General features: G+C 44.6%; 1 protein-coding gene across 1 annotated transcript in view; it reads right to left on the bottom strand.

Annotated features, from left to right (window-relative positions):
• Positions 1–22,067, bottom strand: part of LOC144698509 (uncharacterized) — a 134,340-nt gene extending 112,273 nt beyond the window's left edge. Inside the window, 4 exon segments of the mRNA XM_078570448.1 lie at positions 16,836–16,964; positions 17,553–17,823; positions 21,410–21,513; positions 22,046–22,067. Coding sequence (XP_078426574.1) covers positions 16,836–16,964; positions 17,553–17,823; positions 21,410–21,513; positions 22,046–22,067 — 526 coding nt within the window.
• Between the last annotated feature and the right edge of the window lie 366 nt (positions 22,068–22,433).

The raw sequence follows: 22,433 nt of genomic DNA, 5'->3' as shown, positions 1-22,433 counted from the left end.
AATTTCATTCATATTGCCCCTCCTCAGTCTAACATTCAAAATGGATCACGACACATATCACAAAATTGAAGTTATCCTGCTATGAGTCTGTCCATTTCACCAGGCTCACTATATCCTCTTGAAGTCTGCTACTATTCTCTTTCATGTTCATATAAATGCTGCCACTGCCTCTTTAATCACATCAGATAGGCGTGCACTATAGGCCCTCTAATAGTGGAAGGGAGTTAGAAGAGCAGATATGTAGACAGATTTCTGAGTGCAAAAACAATAGGGCAGTAATCGTTGGGGGTTTCAACTAATTTCAGTTGAGGTACAATTGTGGCATCCAGTCTGTCCATCCCTGTCAGAATGTTACACATTCCAATGAGATCTCCTCTCATTCTCCTAAACTTCAATGAATACAGGCCTTGTTGGCCCAATCCTGCCATCCCAGGAATCAGACTGGTGAACCTTCGCTGCACTCCCTCTGTGACAAGTATATACTTTCTGAGGTAAGGAAACCAAAATTACACACAAATCCTCCAGATGTGGTCTCACCAAGGCCCTGTACAGCAGCAGCAAGGCATCCTTGCTCCTGTACTCAAGTCCTCTCGCAATGAATGCCAAAATATCATTTGCCTTCTTCACTGCTTGCTACACCTGCTTGCTTATTTTCAGTGATTGGTGTACAAGGACACGCAGGTCCCTTTGAACATCAACATTTCCCAATCTATCACCATTTAAATAATACTTTGCCATTCTGTTTTTTCTACCGAAGTGGATACCTTCACACTTATCCACGTTATACTGCACCTGCCATGTATTTGTCCATTCACTCAACGTGTCTAAATCACCTTGAAGCCTCTTAACACCCTCATCATCGCTCGCATTCCCAAGGTTCGTGTCGTCAGCAAACTTGGAAATATTACATTTGGTTCCCTCATCCAAATCATTGATATATATTGTGAATAGCTGGGGTCCAAGCACTGATCCCTGTGGTAACTCACAAATCACCGCTTGGCACTCCAAAAAAGACCCACTTATTCCTACTCTCTCTTTCCTGTCTGCTAACCAATTCTCAATCCATGTCAATATATTACCCCCAATCCCATGTGCTTTAATTTTACACACTAGCCTCTTGTTTGGGACTTTATCAAAAGCTTCCTCAAAATCCAAATACACCACATCCACTGATTCTCCCGTATCTATCCTGCTAGTTACATCCTCAAAGAACTCCAAGTACATTTGTCAAACATGATTTCCCTTTAATAAATCCATGTTGACTTTGTCTAACCCCGTTGATATTTTCCAAGTGTCCTATTATCACATCTTTTATAACATACTCTAGCACTTTCCCTACTACCAAGGTCAGGCTAACCAATCTGTAATTCCATGTTTTCTCCCTCTCTTCTTTGTTAAATAGTGGGGTTACATTTGCCACCCTCCAATCTGCTGGGACTCAACCAGAATGTACAGAATTTTGGAAGAAGACAATCAACGCATCCACTATTTCCATGGTCACCTCCTTTAGTCCTCTGGGATGGAGATTATGGTGCCCTGGGGATTTATCAGCTTTCAGTTCCATTAATTTCTCCAGCACGATTGTTTTAGTAATGCTAATTTCCTTCAAATCCTCCTTCTCACTGGACCCTTGGGTCCCTTGTATTTCTGGGAAGTTATTTGTGTCTTCCTCTGTGAAGACAGAACTAAAGTAGTTGTTTAATTGCTATGCCATTTCCTTGTTTTCTATTATAAATTCTCCTTTTTCGGACAGTAAGTGGCCTACATTTGTCTTTACTAATTTTTTTATGAAGTTTATGAAGCCTCCCAGCCCACCCATCAGCCCCATTTTTCTTTACGCGTTTATTTTCGGCTCTGAATCCGCACTCAGTCTTTGTAAAACCTGCATTTTAAATCGGCTCGTTCAAGCGCTCTTACCTTCTGTCTCCACAGTATGCGCATGCTCCAGTTCTTAATGATTGACGACAGCTACGGACCAATAGGGGAGGGGGCGGGGGCTGGAGGACCGTGCGCGCGCGGCTGTTCTTCCAGCCAATTGGAGTAAATTAGGGGCGGGGCCAGGCTGGAAGGAAGCATGCGCAGTACGGGTGCGGGACCGGGATGAAGGCGGTCGAATTTAAAGTTCTGTTTGAAGTTAAACAACTTCAAATTATGAACTCTATCCTCCATCCTCACCCCCCTCTTCGAACCCCTTTTTTCACATAAATATTATATATATTTTTAAATATTTTTCTTTCCCCACTTATTTCAATTATTATTTAAAGAATTTATTTCCATCCATTGTTTTATTCCCGCCTTTCAGCCAATTTCGATCCCTTCCCCCCACCCCACCCTCACTCGGGCTATCTGTCACTTGCTCATTCTGCATCACCCCCTACACCTCAACCCCCTCCCATGGCACCTTCCCATGCAACCGCAGAAGGTGCAACACCTGCCCTTTTACTTCTCCCCTCCTCACCGTCCAAGGGCCCAAACATTCCTTTCAATTGAAGCAGCATTTCACTTGCACTTCCCTCAATTTAGTCTACTGTATTTGCTGCTCCCAATGCGGTTTCCTCTACATTGGAGAGACCAAAAGCAGATTGGGTGACCGCTTTGCGGAACACCTTCGGTCTGTCCGCAAGCATGACCCAGACCTCCAGACCTCCCTGTCGCGTACTATTTCCACACACCACTCTGCTCTCATGCCCACATGTCCATCCTTGGCCTGCTGTAATGTTCCAGTGAAGCTCAACGCAAACTGGAGAAACAGAACCTCATCTTCCGACTAGGTACTTTACAGCCTTCCGGACTGAATATTAAGTTCAACAACTTTAGATCATGAACTCTCTCCTCCATCCCCATCTCCTTTCCGATCCCCCCCTTTTCCAATAATTTATATATATTTTTCTTTTTCTTTTCCCACCTATTTCCATTATTTTTAAATGTATTTCCATCCACTTTTTTATCTCTACCTTTTAGCCTTTTTGATTTCCTCCCCACCCCATCCCCACTATCTGTCCCTTGCTCATCCTGCTTTCTACCCTTAATGTCCCCATTAGCACATTTCTTAGCTCGTATCACCACCGTCAACATCTCTTTGTCCTTTTGTCTATGACATATTTTGGCAATCTCCACCTATCACTGGCCCTCTATCCAGCTCTACCTGTGTCCACCCACCCCCTCTTCCCCCCTTAAACCAGCTTATATTTCACGTCTTTTCTATTATTCCCTAGTTCTGATGAAGAACCATTTGGACTCAAAACGTTAACTGTATCCCTCTCTGCAGATGCTGTCAGACCTGCTGAGTTTTTCCAGGTATTTTTGTTTTTGTTCAAGTAAATCGCAGTTTGGTTCCATCTTTCGAAACCTTGAGAACAGGCAGAAGAAAGGTACTTAATTTGAAGAGTAAATTTTAAAAAGGAAAGTAATCTGATTGCCAGAATATATAACTCTACTGCAGTTACAGGGATTGTTACCATCAGCAGAAACAAACCCCCACTGTCAGGATAAACATGGTTCAGTCCTGGATGTGATTAAGAGCAGCAATAACAGCAGAATCGAACCCCTGCTGTCACTTGTGAACTCGCTGATTTCTCAACAGTTGATCAGTTAAATCCCTTCTCACACACGGAGCAGGTGAATGGCCTCTCCCCACTGTGAACTCTCTAGTATGTTTCCTGGAGATGATGGTTTTCCCACGCACCCACTGCCCTTGTATTCTGGCTGGTGTGGGCTTTGAGCTGGGACGATTCTGTCAACATTCTTGTTGAGTTATAGATGCGCATAGTCCATTTCCCATTCTCCATCTTTCTCTCCTTCCACATGGACCAGAGTCCTGTGTAGGCACAGACCGGGTGGCAGGTTCCCTTCCCTGAAGGACATTAATAAACCAGTGTTTTTATGACAATCCAGCAGCTTTAATGGCCACTTTTCCCCTGTGCCAGCTCCACAAATTACTGATTCATTCAGCTCAATTTCAGAACCTGCCTTTGTGTTTTTGTGGGTTCTCTCTCACTCCTTTTTTCTGTTTTAACTCAATTTCACAGGGTATTAGAAGGAGAGGATTTGCAGTCGATAAACTGAAACCAAACATTGCACCAGGTTCTGTTGGAGTCACCCAAATAATCGTAAACTGAATATCATCATATTTTGAACATGGAAGGAAAAAGCACCGTTCACAGTGGGGAGAAACCGTACACATTTTCTGTGTGTGGATGAGGCTTCATCCGATCATCTGACCTGTTTAACCATATGCGCCATCACACCGGGGAGCAACTGTGGTAATGTGGGGATGGTAGGAAGGGATTTAGTTACATTTCTAGGCTGGAAACTCATTGGCGCACTCACGCTGGGGAGAGGCCATTCCCCTGTTCCGAGTGTGGGAAGGAGTTCATTCAAATATCCACCCTGATGACACACCAGTGAGTTCACACTGACGAGAGACCATTCAAGTGCTCTCACTGCGGGACTGGGTTCAGGCAATCATCTAACCTCACTGTGCACCAGCGCATTCACAATGGAGAGAGAGCATTCCCCTGATCTGAATGTGGGAAGTGACTCACTCAGTCATCGAGCCCCCTGAAACACCAGCGAGCTCATGAGTAAGGACAGGGAATGGATTTTGCTGTTAATCACATCCAGGACTGAACCATGTTCATGGTGGTCTGTTTCTGCTGATGTTTCGAGTCTAAATGACCCTTCTTCAGCTTGTTCTTTTTCTGCCAACATGGACATGATGGATTGAATGGCCACCTTCTGGGTCGTAAATATTTCTATATTTTGGTATTTCAATGTTTAAAAATGATGAGACTTTTCTTGTATGATTGCGTGTGTTTGCTCAATAAAACCTCTGGTGGAGAAGGATTAAGAGTTTTCAGTGTGGGATAGAAGGCATATGGGTCAACAGCAAAGCAACACATTTCAAATCAGATCAGAAATAGACAACAGGTACAGAATGACTCTCCTACCTTTTGTTTATTTACTCATCCATTACCATAGTTTTTGTCTTGTACCATCATCCCTTTTGTTATTTCATCTCTCCTGAATTCATCCAATCACAAACCTTCTCTTTTGTTCTCCTCCCTCCCCTCATTTCCCCGTCTGTGTATTTTCCTAAAATCGGTTGAATCACTAATTTATTTTCCAGCTCTGTTTGAAGTTCAGTGACCTGAACTATTAACTGTTTTTCTTTCCACAGCCTCGGCATGACCACTGAGTACTTTCAGCATTTTCTGGTTGGGAATCAGGATCACAGCTGTTGGAATTTAAATTCAACGAATCAATCAAAGTGTGTAATTGACAGCCAGTGTCAGTAAAGGTGATGATCATTGTCATAAAAACCCATTTGATTCATTATTGCCCTTTATCTATATTAACAATCCATCTTTAAAATTTCAAAGCATTTCACTCATAATCAGCACATTCATAATGGCAAGACGTAGTTGAAATGTCCCCTGTCTGGGGGGAAAAAAATCAAATGTTCACCCGATCTGCTGAGGTTCCAGTGAGTTCACATCTAACTGCTGGTAATTACATTCAGGACAGAACTATGGTGCAGGCCGTGTGCAGTTCGGTTTGTCAATCAAGGGATTTAATCATTTTATGTCTTGCCCGTATGGTTCCATCGCAATCAAATCACAAAACATAATTATTTATTCAACACTCTCTTTTCCATGGCGGGACTATTACCCAGCATTCGGAGCGACACAGAATGTGCCCTATCCTCATTGCAGGGGCAGCTACGCCATCGGATTATCAAAATTTATTGTTTATGCAATAACGTCCTCCCACCCAGCATTCAATGCGGGACAGAATGTGCCCTATCCAGAGCGCCAGGGTCTTACGCATGCGCATGGCGGAGTGTGTTTGGCACCTGCGCATTGCGGGCTCTGGGCTGTCCTGTGACTGGAGCCGCAGAGAGTGGGTTAGAAAATGGCGACTGGAGCAGAATAATAGAGTTAGTGGGTGGGCGGGAGGAATGGAGCCAGCGGAGTAGGCAGGGAGGCTTAATAAACACTTGGTTCAGGCCGCAGAGTCTTAATAAGAAACTAACAGTCCCGCGTTTGCAGCGAACAGACCGGAAATGGCTGAATCTCCATCTCCTCGGCCCGGGGGTGCGGCTGTGCAGCAGGGCGCATGCGCGGTCATCCTGGTCCAGGTAGCAGGAGGAGAAAATGTTGCGCATTTCTATCCTGGACTGACAGGGATGGATTTTGGAAACGCCTTTTTCAGGGGTTTAGAAGGGGAGGATTTACACACAGCAATCTCAAACCAATAGAAATGTTTGTCTCTTCTCAATTTCTATCCTGGACAGACAGTGATGGCTGTTGTAAATTTCTATTACAGGACATAGGAAAGGGAGGATTAACAGACGGGAAACTCAATTCAAGAATCACATCAAGAACTGAAAGATTCACTCCGTTCATCGGGATGTGACTATCATCAGCATTGAATGTGGAAGGAATAAGGTTTGTCTGTTCTGTCTGTGGGAAAAGATTTCAATCATCCCAGGGACTGGAAAAAACAGAGGGAGAAACAGTTGAGGGATTTGAAAACAAGGATGAGAATTTTAAAATTGAGGTGTTGCTTCACTGGGAGCCTCAATGAGCAGAGTGGTGATGTGGGAGTGAGACTTACTTATGATTTTGAATACATCTTCAAATCTGAGGGGTCTGGACAGAGTGGAGAGGGAGAAACTGTTCCAATTGGTAGAAGGATCGAGAACAAGAGAGCACAGATTTAAGAAAAAAAGAATCAATGTAGACATGAGGAGAAACTTTTTCACACAGCGAGTGGTTAAGATATGCTTTCTGAGAGTGTGGTGAAGGCAGCTTCAATTTAGGTATTCAAGAGGAAATTGGATGATACCTGAAAATGAAGAATGTGCAGGGTTACAGGGAGAAAGTGAGGGATTGGCACTAAGTGAATTGCTCATTTGGAGAGCTGGCACCGACAGGAAGGGCCGAATGGTCTTCACTGCTCAAACAACTCTGTGATACAGAGAGTGAAGTTTTGGATGATCTCAGGTTTATGGAGTTTGTATGTGGGAGGCTGGATAGGAAAGTGTCAGCATCGTCATGTCTAGAGGGAATAAAGGAATGGATGAGAGTTTCAGAAATGGTTGAGCTGAGGCAGAGGCAAAGCCGGGCGATGTTACTGAGGTGGATCCACCCAATCACAGACCTTCCCTTTTGTTCTTTCCTCACAATCCCCCTTTCATTGACTCAAAACCTATTACATTTCTATCTTTCCCCAGTTCTGAGCAAGGTTCATCAGAACCTGAAACATTAACTCTCGTTCTCTTCACAGATGCTGCCTGACCTGCTGAGTATTTCCAACATTTTCTGTTTTTATTGCTGAGGTGGAAATAGACGGTCTTGGTGATGATGTGGATATGTGGCTGGAAGCTCATCTTGGGGTGAAATATTTCACCATGGTTGTGAACTGTCTGGTTGGCAGGGAGAGGGATGGAATCGTTGGCTCGGGATTGAGCTTGTAGTGGGGGCTGAAGACAATGGCTTCAGTCTTCCCAATACTTAAATGGATGAAATTTCTGCTCATCCAGTACTGGATGTCAGACAAGTCAGGACGGTGTTTGACTTGGAGGGGAACTTGGAGGTGATAGTGTTCACATACACCTGCTACCCTCGTACTTCCAGGTCGGGGTGAGGATCCTTTTTCTTATCACGGGCCATTCACACATAGACAAAATCAGTTGCGGGCCACACACACATAAAAATGAACATTGTGGCTGGAGCTTTAGTACATAGAACTACATTGTCAACTTGTCATCTGCCGATTTGGAGCTCTTCCCACAGAACAGCAACCACAGCCAAACATAATGTTTCTCAGCGTTCCAGGTGCCATTCTTTTTGTCGAAATTGGACGGCGAGTTTCCTAACCCAGAAGTCTAACACTGTCTGAAAGTTCACCCGGGACTTCATTGTTTTCCCGCAGCATCGTGGTCAGTTACAGAGACAAACGAGCAGCCGTGCTGTCATGATGAGTTTGTACAGAGCTCACTAAAAATAGAGACTGAGACAACCTGAAAACAAAGTCATTTTGGCAATAGAGAGATCTGGTGCTGTGTTCAGACTCTACACAGAACATCGGAGCTAATTTTAATTTTAGAACTCATTCTGTGGGCCGGATAAAATTGAGCAACGGGCCAGATCCAGCCCACGGGCCGTGGATTCCCCACCCCTGCTATAGGTGGAGGTTTCGTCAAAGCTCTGGTTGGGTTTTAGGCAAATAACATCCCTCTCATTTCCTGCCTGCTGCTCCGATCTCTCTCTCGCTCTCTCTCTCGCTCTCTCTCGCTCGCTCTCTCGCTCTCTCTCTCGCTCTCTCTCGCTCGCTCTCTCGCTCTCTCTCTTGCGCTCTCTCTCGCGCTCTCTCTCGCTCTCTCTCTCGCTTGCTCTCTCGCTCGCTCTCTCTCTCTTCCTCTCTCCCCCTCCCCCCCTCCCATAGAGACCAGAGTCTTGTGTAGGCCCAGACTGGGTGGCAGGTTCCCTTCCCTGAAGGACATTAGTGAACCAGTTGGGTTTTTATGACAATCCAGCAGTTTTCATGGTCACTTTTTCCTCGTGCCGGCCCCACAAATTCCCAGATTCATTCAACTCAATTTCACAACCTGCCTATGTGTTTTCATGGGTTCTCTCTCTCTCCTTTCATTCTGTTTTAAATGAATTTCACAAGGTACTAGAAGGGAAGAACTTGCAGTCAAGGAACTCAAACCAAACATCCCATCAGGATCTGACGGAATCGCCCAATTTATCGGAATCTGAATATCTTCGGATTTTGAACATGGAAGGAAAAAGCACTGTTCACAGTGGGGACAAAACGTGGAAATGTGGGGACTGTGAGAAGGGATTCACTTGGTTATCCCACCTGCTGATACACCAGCGAGTTCACACTGACGAGAGACCTTTTAAATGCCCAGAGTGTGGGAAATGCAATAAAAGTTCCTTGAACCTGATGTCCCATCAACGTGTTCACATTGACGAGGGACCATTCAGGTGCTCTCACTGTGCGACTGGGTTCAGGGAATTATATCAACTCTCTGTACACCAGCGAATTCACACTGGAGAGAGACTGTTTACCTGCTCTGAGTGGGGGAAGAGATTCACTCAATTGTCCCATGTTCTGAGATATGAGAGAGTTCACACTGGGGAGAGACCTTATAAATGCCCAGATTGTGGGATGTGCTCTAAAAGTTCTGGGGAACTGATGTCCCATCAACATGTTCACACTGACAAGAGACCATTCAGATGCTCTCACTGTGGGGCTGGGTTCATGCTATCAGCAGAATTCACTGCACACCAGCGAGTTCACACTGGTGAATGGCCGTTCACCTGCTTTGAGTGTGGGAAGGGATTCATTTGGTCATCCCACCTGCTGACACACCAGCGAGTTCACACTGGGGAATGGCCGTTCACCTGCTTTGAGTGTGGGAAGGGATTCACTCGGTCATCCCACCTGCAGAATCACCAGCGGGTTCACACTGGAGAGAGGCCATTCACCTGTTCCGAGTGTGAGAAGAGATTCACTCGGTCATCCCACCTGCATAATCACCAGCGTGTTCATGTGGGGAGAAGCAGTTCACCTGCTCTGAGTGTGGGAACAGATTCACTACCTCATCCCAGCTGCTGAGCCATCAGTGAGTTCACAAGTAACTACAATGATTGGATTTTGCTGTTAATCTCATCCAGGATTGAACACTGTTCAGGGTGGTCTGTTTCTGCTGTTGTTAGTTAACTCCAGCCCTGTAATTTGGGTTAACATTCTGGATAAAAATCAAATAAATCAGTTTTGTGTTAAACACACAGTGCATTGAGTCTTTTCAATATCTCAAACACAAGTTGTTTCCTTTGAAGGGCTCCCCCTCTCCTTCAAACCTGCCATCATCACTCACTCCTCAATAAAAACAACTTTTCACCCCAATGCCCTTGCAAACTATCTCCCCATCTCTCTCCACCTTTTCCTCTCCAAAATCCTTGTCACCTCCCAAATCCATCCCCACCTTTCCTGGAACTCCATGTTTCATTCTGTGCAATAAGATTTCAGTCCCAGCCACAGTATCGAAACAGCTCTTATCAAAGTCAAAGATTACACTCTCTGTGAATGTGACAAAGGTAACCTCCCCCTCATTGTCCTTCTCGGCCTGTCTGTGGTCTTTGACACCATTGACCAAACCATCCTCCTCCAATGCCTCTCCACTGGTGTCCAGCTGGGTGGGACTACATGCTCCTGATTCCTTTCTTATCAATCTCATTGTAGCCAGAGAATTACCTGCAGGAGCTGTGATTATTTCAGTTACATTTTCACAGACTCACTCACTCGGTGAGTCATCAGGTGTCACTGAACTTTGACACACATGTTTCATTATCACTCTCACAGTGACTGTATCTTACGGACCAAGTCCTTTTTATAGCAGCCCTTCTGGATAAGATCAACAGAGAAGAGTGAAGACATTATCGCCACTACACAAGCTCATACAGTAAAAATGTCTGCTAATTTCCATTAAAATATAAAGCACAGCAGAACAACTGTGTGTTAGTCTGTGGCAAACTTATCGAAACAGATTCAATAAAGCCTTGGCCAATATATCCATTATTGTAGGATGCTGATGGTAGGAGATCGACCTTGTCTCTCTTATTTTGCAATGCCAATGCGAGCAGAAACTCACCCTCACTTATAGGACTCATTCAGTAAGCAATCAGGAATCATTGAACTATGACACAATCATATTCCATTGACTCTCACACAGACTGTTTCTTGCTGACCATGTCATTCTACATACATCAGATCCTTTCCACATGATTGACAGAGAAGACTTACTGTTATTGCCCACACCACAAGATCACAGCGCTACAAACACCTGGAACTTCCTGTTAGAATGTAAAACTGGGAGAACAATGGTGTGTTGGCCTGTTACAGACATATTGATAGAGATTGACTGTCAGAATTAACCAACAATTTGACCACATTATAGATTTGGTTTGGTGCTGAAGGAGACTATTTGACCCATCGTGTCTGCACTGGCTCTCTGAATGAGCAACTCACCCAGTTCTATTCTCCCGCCTTTTCCCTGTGACCCTGTACATTCTTCCTTTTCAGACAACAGCCTAACTCCCTCCAGAATGCTTCAGCTGGACTTGCCTCCACCACACTCCCACACAAAGCATTTCAGACCATAACCAGATACTGCGTGAAAGGTTTTTCTTCATATAATTGTTGATTCTTTTACTGATCACTTTAAAACTGCCCTCCTGTTCTCAATCCTTTGATGAGTGGGAACAGTTTCTCCTTATCTACTCTGTCTGGCCCTCACTTGATTTTGAATACCTCTATCAAATCTCCTCTAACCTTCTTTTCTCTAATGAAAACAGTCCTAATTTCTCCAATTTATCTTCCTAAACGCTGTTCTTCCTACCAGGAGCCAGGCTTGTGAATCTTAGGCAAAAACAGAATTACCTGGAAAAACTCAGCAGGTCTGGCAGCATCGGTGGAGAAAAAAAGAGTTGACGTTTCGAGTCCTCATGACCCTTCGGCAGAACTGACGTATCGTTAGGAGAGAGGTGAAATATAAGCTGGTCTAAGGTGGGGGGCGGGGGGAGAGAGAAGTTGAGGGTGGGGTGGTTGTGGGGACAAGCAAGCAGTGATAGGAGCAGATATTCAAAAGATGTCACAGACAAAAGGATCAAAGAGGTGTTGAAGGAGGTGATATTATCTAAGAAAAGTGCTAATTAAGAATGGAAGACAGGATACTCAAGGTACAGCTCTAGTGGGGGTGGGGTGGAAAGACTAACAAGGTATTAGTTGTAGATTTAAAAATAATGGAAATAGGTGGGAAAAGAAGAATCTATATAAATTATTGAAAAAAAAGGGAAGGGGAAGAAACGGGATGGGGATGGTGGGAGGGGGAGTTTAAGATCTAAAGTTGTTGAATTCAATATTCAGCCCGGAAGGCTGTAAAGTGCCTAGTCGGAAGATGAGGTGCTGTTCCTCCAGTTTGCGTTGGGCTTCACTGGATCAATGCAGCAAGCCAAGGACAGACATGTGGGCAAGAGAACAGGGTGGAGTGTTAAAATGGCAAGCAGCATCCGCAGTAGCTTTTAGCTTTTTGTGAATCTTTGCGGCTGGATTACCCAGTGGGAGTGGCTGGAGCGGCTGTTCCTCCAGCCAATCAGAGTGAATGAGGGGCGGGGCTGAGCCCAGTTCTCCCTCATTGGCTGAAACTCTGCATCATTCTGAAAGCTGATTTGTCACAAACTCCAGGAGAAAACTGGACATTTCTGTTTGTGGCTTTAAACAGATGAAACCCTGTGGGTGTGGAGCAGACATTTCAATATTTGTTAGTGAAACATGGGAACATATTAAAACGATGTACAGACAATTCAAGGAATGACGAGGCAGACAGGGAAAGTCACCATTAGAACAAGGTTGTGAAGAAGTCATACGATCTCGAAATGTTATCTCTGTCTTTCTCTCCACAGATGCTATCAGACCTGCTGAGTTTTTCCAACATTTTTTGTTTTTGTTTCAGATTTCCAAAACTGCAGTATTTTGCCGTTACCTTAGAACAAGGAGGGTCCCTGGTTTCAATAAATGAACTGGAAGGTGGGTTAGGACAGGGAGAAGGTTAGTACTGTCATCATTCAGAACATCACACGGAAGCCAAGGCCTGGGGGGATGGGTCCCACTGCAGACATAGGAACATAGGAACAAGGAAAGGCCATTCAGCCCGTCCAGCCTGCTCCACCATTCAATACGATCATGGCCAATCAAACACTTCAATACCTTTTACCCACACTATCTCCATAACCCTTTACATTATTGTTAATTAGAAATCTCAATCTCTACCTTAAACACACTCAATGACTGAGCTTCCACGGCCCTCTGGGGTAGAGTATTCCAAAGATTCACAACCGCCTGAGTAAAGAAATTTCTCCTCACCTCGGCCCTAAGTAGCTTCCCCCTTATTTTGAAATTTTGTCCCCTGGTTCTCAACTCCCCAACCAGGGGAAACATCTGACCTGCATCAACCCTGTCTATTTCTTTAAGTATTCTGTAGGTTTCAATGAGATCGCCTTTCATGCTTCGAAACTCTGGAGAATACAGGCTCAGTTTGCCCAATCTCTCTTCATAAGACAGCCCCGCCATCCCTGGAACAAGCCTGGTGAACCTTCGTTGCATTCCCTCTAATAATATCCTTCTGAGGTAAGGGGACCAAAACTGCACACAGTACTCCAGGTGTGATCTAAACAAGCTTCTATACAATTGAAGCAACACTTCACTACTCTTGTACTCAAATCCTCTTGTGATAAAGGCTATCATTCCATTCGCCTTCCTAACAACTTGCTGCACCTGCATGCTAGCCTTCAGTGACTTATGGGCAAGGACACCAAGGTCCCTTTGTACATCTAGACTTTCTAATCTATTAGCATTCAGGAAATACTCTGCACACCTGTTCCTTCTACCAAAGTGGATAACCTCACATATTTCCACATTATATTCCATGTGTCATGTTCTTACCCACTCACTACGTCTGTCCAAATCCTCCTGTAGCTGCTTTACATCTTCCTCCCAACACACATTCCAGCCTAGCTTTGTATCGTCCATGAACTTGGAAGTATTACATTTGGTCCCCACATCCAAATCATTGATATATACTGTGACCATCTGGGACCTAAGTACTGATCCTTGCGGTACTCCACTAGTCACAGCCTACCAATGTGAGAATTACCCCTTTATTCATACTCTGCTTTCTGCCTGTTCGCCAATCCTTAATTCATGCCAGTACATTGCCTCCTATCGCATGTGCGTTTATATTGTTAATCAACCTCCTGTCGGTGATCTTAACAAAAGCCTTCTGAAAATCAAGTATATTACGTCCATCGACTCTCCTTTATCAATTTTGTTAGTAGCTTCCTCAAAAATCTCCAACAAGTTCGTCAAACATTATTTCCCATTCGCAAATCCATGCTGACCATGCCCAATCAGATCATGATTATCCCAGTATCCATTTATCACATCCTTTATAATAGATTCTAGCATTTTCCCTACTGCTGGTGTAAGGCTAACAGGTCTGTAGTTCTTTTTTCTCTCTCTCTCCTTTCTTTAATAATGAGGCGACATTTGCTACCTTCTAATCTTGAGGAACAATTCCAGAATCTATAGGATTTCACCAATGCATCCACTATCTCTATAGCCACCTCTTTCAACACTCCAGGATGGAGAATATCAGGTCCCGGTGACTTATCAACTTTCAATCCCATACTTACATATACTAATGTCCTTCAACTCCTTATTCTCCCTAGTCCCTTGGATCTCGAAATTTGGGAGATTTCCTGTATCTTCCTCAGTGAAGACAGACACAAATTTATCATTTGGTTTCTCTGCTATTTCTCTATTCTCCATCATGAATTCTCCTGACTCTGCATGCAATGGACCCACATTTGCCTAATCCATACATATAGAAGCTTTTAGAGTCTGTTTTCATCTTTTTCTAGATTGCATACATTTGCTACTCTCCCTTTCTTTACCAATTGCCTTTGCTGTATTCTTAAAAAACCTCCCAATCCTCAGGTTTACAACTACTTCTTGCAACTTTATAAGCCTTTTCTTTAAATCTCATACAATCCTTAACTTCCTTTGTCAGCCATGGTTGAGTGACCTTTTGGGGGTTTTGCACCTTGAAGAAGCGTGTATGTGCTGTAAACTATTTAATTATTCTTTTACGACTATATATTGCCTATGTACCTTTTAATGTATTTTCCCATTCTATGTCAGCCAATTTGTCACTCATGCCTTCATGATTTCCTTCACTCATCTTGAGCACCCTTGCTTCAGAGTGAACGACCACATTTTCAAACATAATATAAAATACTGCAAAGTTGTATTCATTCATCCTGAAAGGTTCTTTAAGAACAAGATTATTAATTAGTCCTATTTCCTTACATAATGTGAGATCTAAAAGAGCCTATCCTCTAGTTGGCTCCTCAACATATTGCTCTTGAAAACCATCCCCAGCACATTCCAGAAACTCGTCTTCCACCGCATTAGTGCTCAATTGGTTTACCCAGTCTATATGCAGATTGAAGTCACCCATGATTTCTGTATTGCCTATGCTACATGCTTCTCTCATCTCCTGATTAATACATTGCCATTACTATTTGGTGACCTATAAACAACTCCAACCAATGTCTGTGCTGCCCTTTGCTGTTTCTTAGCTCCACCCAAACAGATTCCACACATTGTTCTTCTGAACTGAGATCCTCCCTTACTACTGCACTGATCTCATCCCTTATTAGCACAATTCCACCTCCTTTCCCTTCTTGCCTGTCCTTCTGAATGTCGAATATCCTTGAATATTCAGTTCCTAGTCTTGGTCACCATGCAGCCATGTTTCCATAATGGCAATAATACCATACCCATTTACCTCTCTATGTGCATTTAGATCATCTACCTTATTGCAAGTGCTGCACGCATTCAGGTAGAGAGCCCTTAACTTTGTCTTTTTGACATAATTCCGTATTCGAAGCATACTCAATGCTCTGCTTTGTTTCTCCTGCCTTCTCGTCTCATTACTACTTCCTGTTGCCAATTTTATTTCCTTCTAATTTATTAGACTTAGAGTAAGTAGAATAAATTACTAGAAACGTAATGTTACTACACTTCCGCTAACTTCATCTTGCTTTGGTTTACTTAAGTACACAATTTCACTTTGACTTGATTTAAATTTAATTCCCTATTGCTACTGTTCCTTACTGAAATCCAAGTAACTACTTCTTTATAAATGAAACGTTTTTCTAGTTCTAAGCTATTTAAACACACTCCCTAATAGCAGCTTCTCATCAACCAATGAACTTACAGTTTCCCTCTGATGTCACTCTTGGATTGTTTTCAAACTCAGCCCACTGCCCGAGTAGAGGTGTCCCTCGCATGTCTGCCTGTCTCCGCTCCCAGAAGGTGAGACAGGTTGCGAAGGACCAGAAGGGAAGGATTACCTTTGTCACAGCTGCAAATGATGTCATTTGTGGCTTTGATAGGAATTGTTTTGGAACTGTGGTGGGGCAGAAACCTGATTGGAGGGATTCAAATCTGGAGTTCTGTGAAAGATGGACACGGATTTGGGAGATATCAAAACGTTTAAGGTTCGTTGAAAGGAAAGTGAGGCTGAAGATGGGGCGACAGCATGCAAAGATGGAGGAGTGAAGAGTTTGTTTTTATTTAAGGACAGTTGTAATAGTGGAAGATTTAAAGGAGAGAGGGACAGTACCTGAAAAGAGAACCATTGACAATGTCAGCAAGCATGGGGAAGTTCAGTGGTATGTAGTTTTGTAGGAATAGAGTCGAGGGAGCAGGTGGTGCACACAGAGAGCTTTGAGAGAATATGAGAGGAGATGGGGAGAAACATGTGAGTTCAGGGCTCTGACAAGGGGGAATCTTTAGAGACAATTTGCCCGTTGGGCTAGTGGAGGTGAGGGAAGCAGCAGATGCAGCTGATCGGGTTGTCTGAATCTTAGTGACAAACAAGCACCATGAGCTCCTCACACATGTTTGAGGTGAGGATAGAGGAGACAGAGAAGAGGCAGAGACCTTTAAAAGGAAGAAACTTGTGGTAGAGATCTTAAAAAGACTCAACACACTGTGTTTAACATAAAGCTGATTTATTTGAATTTTATACAGAATCTGTAACTGGACTGGAGTTTATTAACATCAGAAGAAACACACTCCACTGACTATGCTTCAGACAAGAAGATCATTAGGAACTAAATCCAAGCCAAGCAGTTACTTGTGAACTCGCTGGTGTCTCAGCAGGTGGGATGATCGAATGAATCCCTTCCCACACTCGCAGCAGGTAAATGGCCTCTCTCCAGTGTGAACTCGCTGGTGTCTCAGCAGGGTGGATGACTGAGTGAATCCCTTCCCACACTCGGAGCAGGTAAACGGCCTCTCCCCAGTGTGAACACGCTGGTGTCTCAGTAGATGGGATGACTGAGTGAATCCCTTCCCACACTCGGAGCAGATGAACGGCCTCTCCCCAGTGTGATTTCGCTGGTGTGACAGCAGATGGGATGACTGAGTGAATCCCTTCCCACAGTCGGAGCAGGTAAATGGCCTCTCTCCAGTGTGAACTCTCTGGTGACCCAGTAGGGTAGTTGAATCAGAAAAACCCTTTCCACACGTGGAGCAGATGAATGGCCTCTCCCCAGTGTGAACCCGCTGGTGTCTCAGCCGATGGGATGACTGAGTGAATTCCTTCCCACACTCGGAGCAGGTGAATGGCCTCTCCCCAGTGTGAAATCGCTTATGTTTAAGTAGAGTAGATGAATCAGCAAATCCCTTTTTACACACAGTGCAGGTAAATGGCCTCTCCCCTGTGTGAACTCGCTGGTGAGTCAGCAGGGTGGACAACTGAGCGAATCCCTTCCCACACTCAGAGCAGGTGAATGGCTTCTCCCCAGTGTGAACTCGCAGGTGTCTCTGTAGGGTGGATGAATCAGAAAATCCCTTCTCACACACTGAACATGTGAAAGGCCTCTCTCCAGTGTGAGAACGCCAATGAATTTCCAGCTGGGATGGATAATTGAACCTCTTTCCACAGTCCCCACATTTCCATGGATTATCTCCAGTGTGACTGCGCTTGTGTTTCGACAGGTCAGATGATCGGCTGAAGCCTCGTCCACAAAAAGAGCATGTGTACAGTTTCTCTCCACCGTGAATGGTGCTTTTAACTTCCATATTTAAAATCTGATGATATTTGGGTTACGATAAATTGGGCGACACCCTCAAATCCTGATGTGATGTTGGGTTTGGGATTCCGGACTGCAAACCCTGTGAAAATAGTTTAAAACAAACAAAGGTGAGTGAGAGAGAACCCACAAAAACACAAAGGCAGGTTGTGAAGCTGATCTGAATGAATCCGGTAATTTGTGGGGCCAGCACTAGGAACAAGTGCCCATGAAAGCTGCTGATTGCTGTAAAAACACAATTGTCTACTAATGTCCTTCAGGGAAGGAAACTTGCCAAGTGGCCAGGACCTATATAAAACTCCAGAATCTGTGGGAGGAAAGAGGGAGGGAGGTGGGAGAATGGGGGGCAGAAGGAGAGCGATTGAATATATCTAAACCTCTAACAGCTCTTTGACAAAATCTCAAAACCCTCATCCTCTATCACATCGAAGGCCCAGGGTAGCATGTGTATGTGAACACCATCACCTCCAAGTCACACACCGTCCTGACTTGTCTGACATCCAGTACTGGATGAACAGAAATTTCCCCCATTCAAATATTGGGAAGAGTGAAGCCATTGTCTTCAGTCCCCGCCAAAAACTCCACTCCCTAGCCATCAATGCCATCTCTTTGAGGCTGAACTAGACTGTTCACAATCTTGGTGTCACACTTCACCCCAAGCTTCTGACCACATATCACTAAGATTGTCTCTTTCCACTTCAGTAACTTTGCCTAAATGCACTCCTGCCTCAGCTCATCTGCTGCTGAAACTCATCCATTTCTTTGTTCCCTCTAAACTGAACTATTTTGATTTGCCCACGTAAAGATGGAGTCATTCAAAACTCTGCATACCAAGTCTTTACTTGCACCAGATCTCGTTCATGCAACAACCCTGTGCTCACTGAGTTAAATAGGTTGCTGGTTAAGCAGAACCCCAATGTTCAAATTCTCAACCTTGTTCTGAAATCCTTCAGTGTCACGACCCTCACTATCTCTATAATATCCTCCAACCTACATCCCTCCCAGATATTTGGGCTAATCTAGTTCTGGCCTATTGAGCATCCCTGATTTAATTGACCCACCATTGATGACCGTGCCTTCAGATGTCCAAGCCATAAGCTCTGGAATTCCGTCCTTTCACCTTTCTGACTCTCTCTCATCCTTTAAGACTCTTCTTATAACTTACCTTATGACCAAGCTTTTGATAATCTGCCCTGATGTCTCCTTATGTGCCTCAATACTAAATATTGCACAATAATATTCCTATGAACTACATTGGAAGGTTTTATTTTACCCAGGGTGCTAAATAAATACAAGTTGTCGTTAATTTGGACATATATCATTACTGAGTGAAAATCCTTTAACACCTTACCAAACAGCATCGTGGGAGCACCTCACCACAATGACTGCAGCGGTTCAGGAATAAGGTCCACCAACACCTGATCAACACACAACTGGGATAAAGGCAAAATACTGTGGATGCTGGAAATCTGAAACAAAAACAAAAAACGCTGGAAAAACTCAGCAGGTCTGGCTGCATCTGTGAAGAGAAAGACTGAGTTAATGTTTCGAGTCCGTATGACTCTTCAGAGTTGTTGGGGGATGGAGGTGTAGAGGGATTGGATGGTCTGAGGGCTCTCCGCTTCTTCCTTGAACAGAGGCCCGAACAACCCCCATCCACCACTACTCTCCTCCGTCTGGCTGAACTAGTTCTCTCACTGAACAATTTCTCCTTAAACTTGGCTCACTTCCTCCAAATAAAAGGTATGGCTACGGGTACCCGCATGGGCCCCAGTTATGCCTGTCCCTTTGGGGTATGTGCAACATTCCTTGTTCCAGTATTACTCAGGCCCCCTCCTACAACTCTTTTTTTGGTACATCGATGACAGTTTTGGTGCTGCTTCATGCTCTTGTCCGGACCTGGAAATTTTTTTTTTATCAATTTTGCTTCCAATTTCCACCCCTCCATCACTTGCACGTGGTCCATCACTGACACTTCCCTTCCTTTCCTTGACTTCTCTGTCTCAATTTCTGGTGATAGACTGTTCACCAATATCCATTACAAGCGCACCGACTCCCACAGCTACCTTAATTACAGCTCCTCACACCCTGCTTCCTGTAAGGACTCCATCCCATTCTCTCAGTTCCTTTGCCTCCATCATATCTGATCCAATGATGCCATTTTGCAAAACCATTCCTCTGACATGTCTTCCTTCCATAACCGGGTTTTCCCACCCAGGGCGGTTGACAGGACCCTCAACTGTATCTGACCCATTTCCCATGCCTCTGCCCTCATGCCTTCCTCTCCCTCTCAGAACCATGATAGGGTCCTCCTTGACCTCACTTTTCACCCTACCAGCCTCCGCATTCAAAGGAACACTCTCCGCCAACTCCAGCATGATGCTACCACCAAACACCTTCCCTTCACCCCCCTGTCAGCATTGCATAGGGACTGTTCCCTCCGGGAGACCCTGGTCCACACCGCCATCACCCCCTACACCTCAACGCCCCCTCCCACGGCACCTTCCCATGCAACCACAGAAGGTGCAACACCTGCCCCTTTACTTCCCCCCTCCTCACTGTCCAAGGGCCCAAACACTCCTTTCAAGTGAAGCAACACTTCACTTGCACTTCCCTCAATTTAGTCTACTGCATTCCTTGCTCCCAATGCGGTTTCCTCTAGATTGGAGAGACCAAACGCAGACGGGTGACCTCTTTGCGGAACACCTTCAGTCTGTCCGCAAGCAAGACCCAGACCTCCCTGTCGCTTGCCATTTCAACACTCCACCTTGCTCTCATGCCCACATCTCCGTCCTTGGCCTGCTGCAATGTTCCAGTGAAGCTCAACATAAACTGGAGGAACAGCAGCTCACCTTCCGATTATGCACTTTACAGCCTTCCAGACTTAATATTGAGTTCAATAACTTCAGATCATGAACTCACTCCTCCCTCCCCACCCATTTTTGATCCACCTTTTTTCTATATTCATTTTTATTTTTCAATTTAATTTTTTCCCCACTTATTTACATTATTATTATTTTTTAAATTTACTTCAATTTTTATTCATTGTTTTATCCCTAGCTTTCAGACTATATTCGATTTTTTTCCACACTACCATCCCCTCCCCCCCCACCACCCCACCCCCACTCGGACCATCTTTCACTTTGCAGAGTGCTTACCCTAGTCCAGCCATTATCATATTCTACATTCCACTCTTAATGTCACCATTAGCACCTCCTTTAGCCAGTGCCACCACTGTTAACAACTCTTTGACCTTTTGCTTATGACATCTTTGCAATCTCTCCCTTACCTCCACCTATCACTGGCCTTCTATCTGTTTCACCTGTTCCACCCACCACCCCTCCCCTTAAACAGTACATATTTAACCACATTTCTACTTCCCTTTAGCTCTGAAGACTCATACGGAAACGTTAACTCTGCCTTTCTCTCCACAGATGCTATCAGACCTGCTGAGTTTTTCAAGCACTTTTTGCATTTGTAACAGACAACTGGGGGTTAACAATATCTGCTGGTCTTGTTAGTGACACCCAAATACCAAGAATGGAGTTAACAAAAAATCTTCGATACAAATTCACGACAGAAATACTTGTTACTAAAACAATACTCTTAAGTTGAATGGATAGTGTCCGTTTAGCAAACTGATCTCACCCAGAATCTACCTCCCTTGCCTGTCTCACACTAGAAATTGCTGAGCCCGACTGGGTTCCAAAGTCCTCGGGCTCAGCAATTTCCCAGCAGTCTTTTGATTTTATCTGTGTTTCAAGACTCGGTTCTATAAAACAGTAAAACGAAAGCAAAACTGCAATGTTGGATCTGAAATTAAAATGTAAAATGCTTTAAATATCCAGCAGGTCAGGCAGAAAAAAACGATTAAGAAACCGAGCAAGGGGCTCAGGTCACTGACCTGCCTTCAGACTGAACGAAAACTCTCAGTGAAAGCCGTTGACAAATGGCGGTCAATGTTCCCACAATGTTCTGTGCTCCAGAAACCGCTCGATTGTCTATTTTTCTAATCCAAGGTCGCTCGTCGTAATCTGCAGGTGGCAACAATGGCGCAGTGAGAGCCAGGGAGGTGTAGAACTGCAGTAAAATATAGGAAGACAAACAGATTTGCAGACTACACAGATAAACAGAAAACGGATAAAAAGAACTGTCTCGCATCCAGAATCACTGGTACCTGCAGTCTGGAACTGGGAGTGGGAGAAGCGGGAAGAATGAGGAGAAACAATATAATCTAACACTCACAACAACCTCCAAACCACCTCCATTCCCGGGATAGTGCGACAGAGTTTAGAAACACTTACCAAAACGATTCCAGTCAAACATCCGCGAGGAAAAGGGGGAAGCAGTGACTGTGTCTGCTCTGATATAGCCCCAGACCTGTCACTCAAACCCCCAACTCCGCCCAGTTCACAGCTCAACCTACCAGCTTGCAGCTTCCTGCACCTTGACCCCGCCCTGTCCAGGTATGGACAGTCCAAGGTGAGTCCTTTGTGTCACCAGGAGAGTGGGGGAGGGGTGGCCTCCCGCCCTGTGCTGTGTCCCAAATGGTTCCATCCTCCCCTCCCCCAGGGCCCACTAAACACTGCATGCAGACGGCTGATGGCCGTTCGGGAACCTCAATGACCTGCGTGGGTACATTGTGCTGCATCCTCCCTCGATTCACTGCGTGAACCAGTTGATTTTCTTTTT

This window comes from Cetorhinus maximus, chromosome 23 (genome assembly GCF_964194155.1).
Source record: "Cetorhinus maximus chromosome 23, sCetMax3.hap1.1, whole genome shotgun sequence".
NCBI classification, from domain to species: domain Eukaryota; kingdom Metazoa; phylum Chordata; class Chondrichthyes; order Lamniformes; family Cetorhinidae; genus Cetorhinus; species Cetorhinus maximus.
Note: the sequence above shows the minus strand (reverse complement) of the source record. Positions and strands in the feature narration are given on the sequence as shown.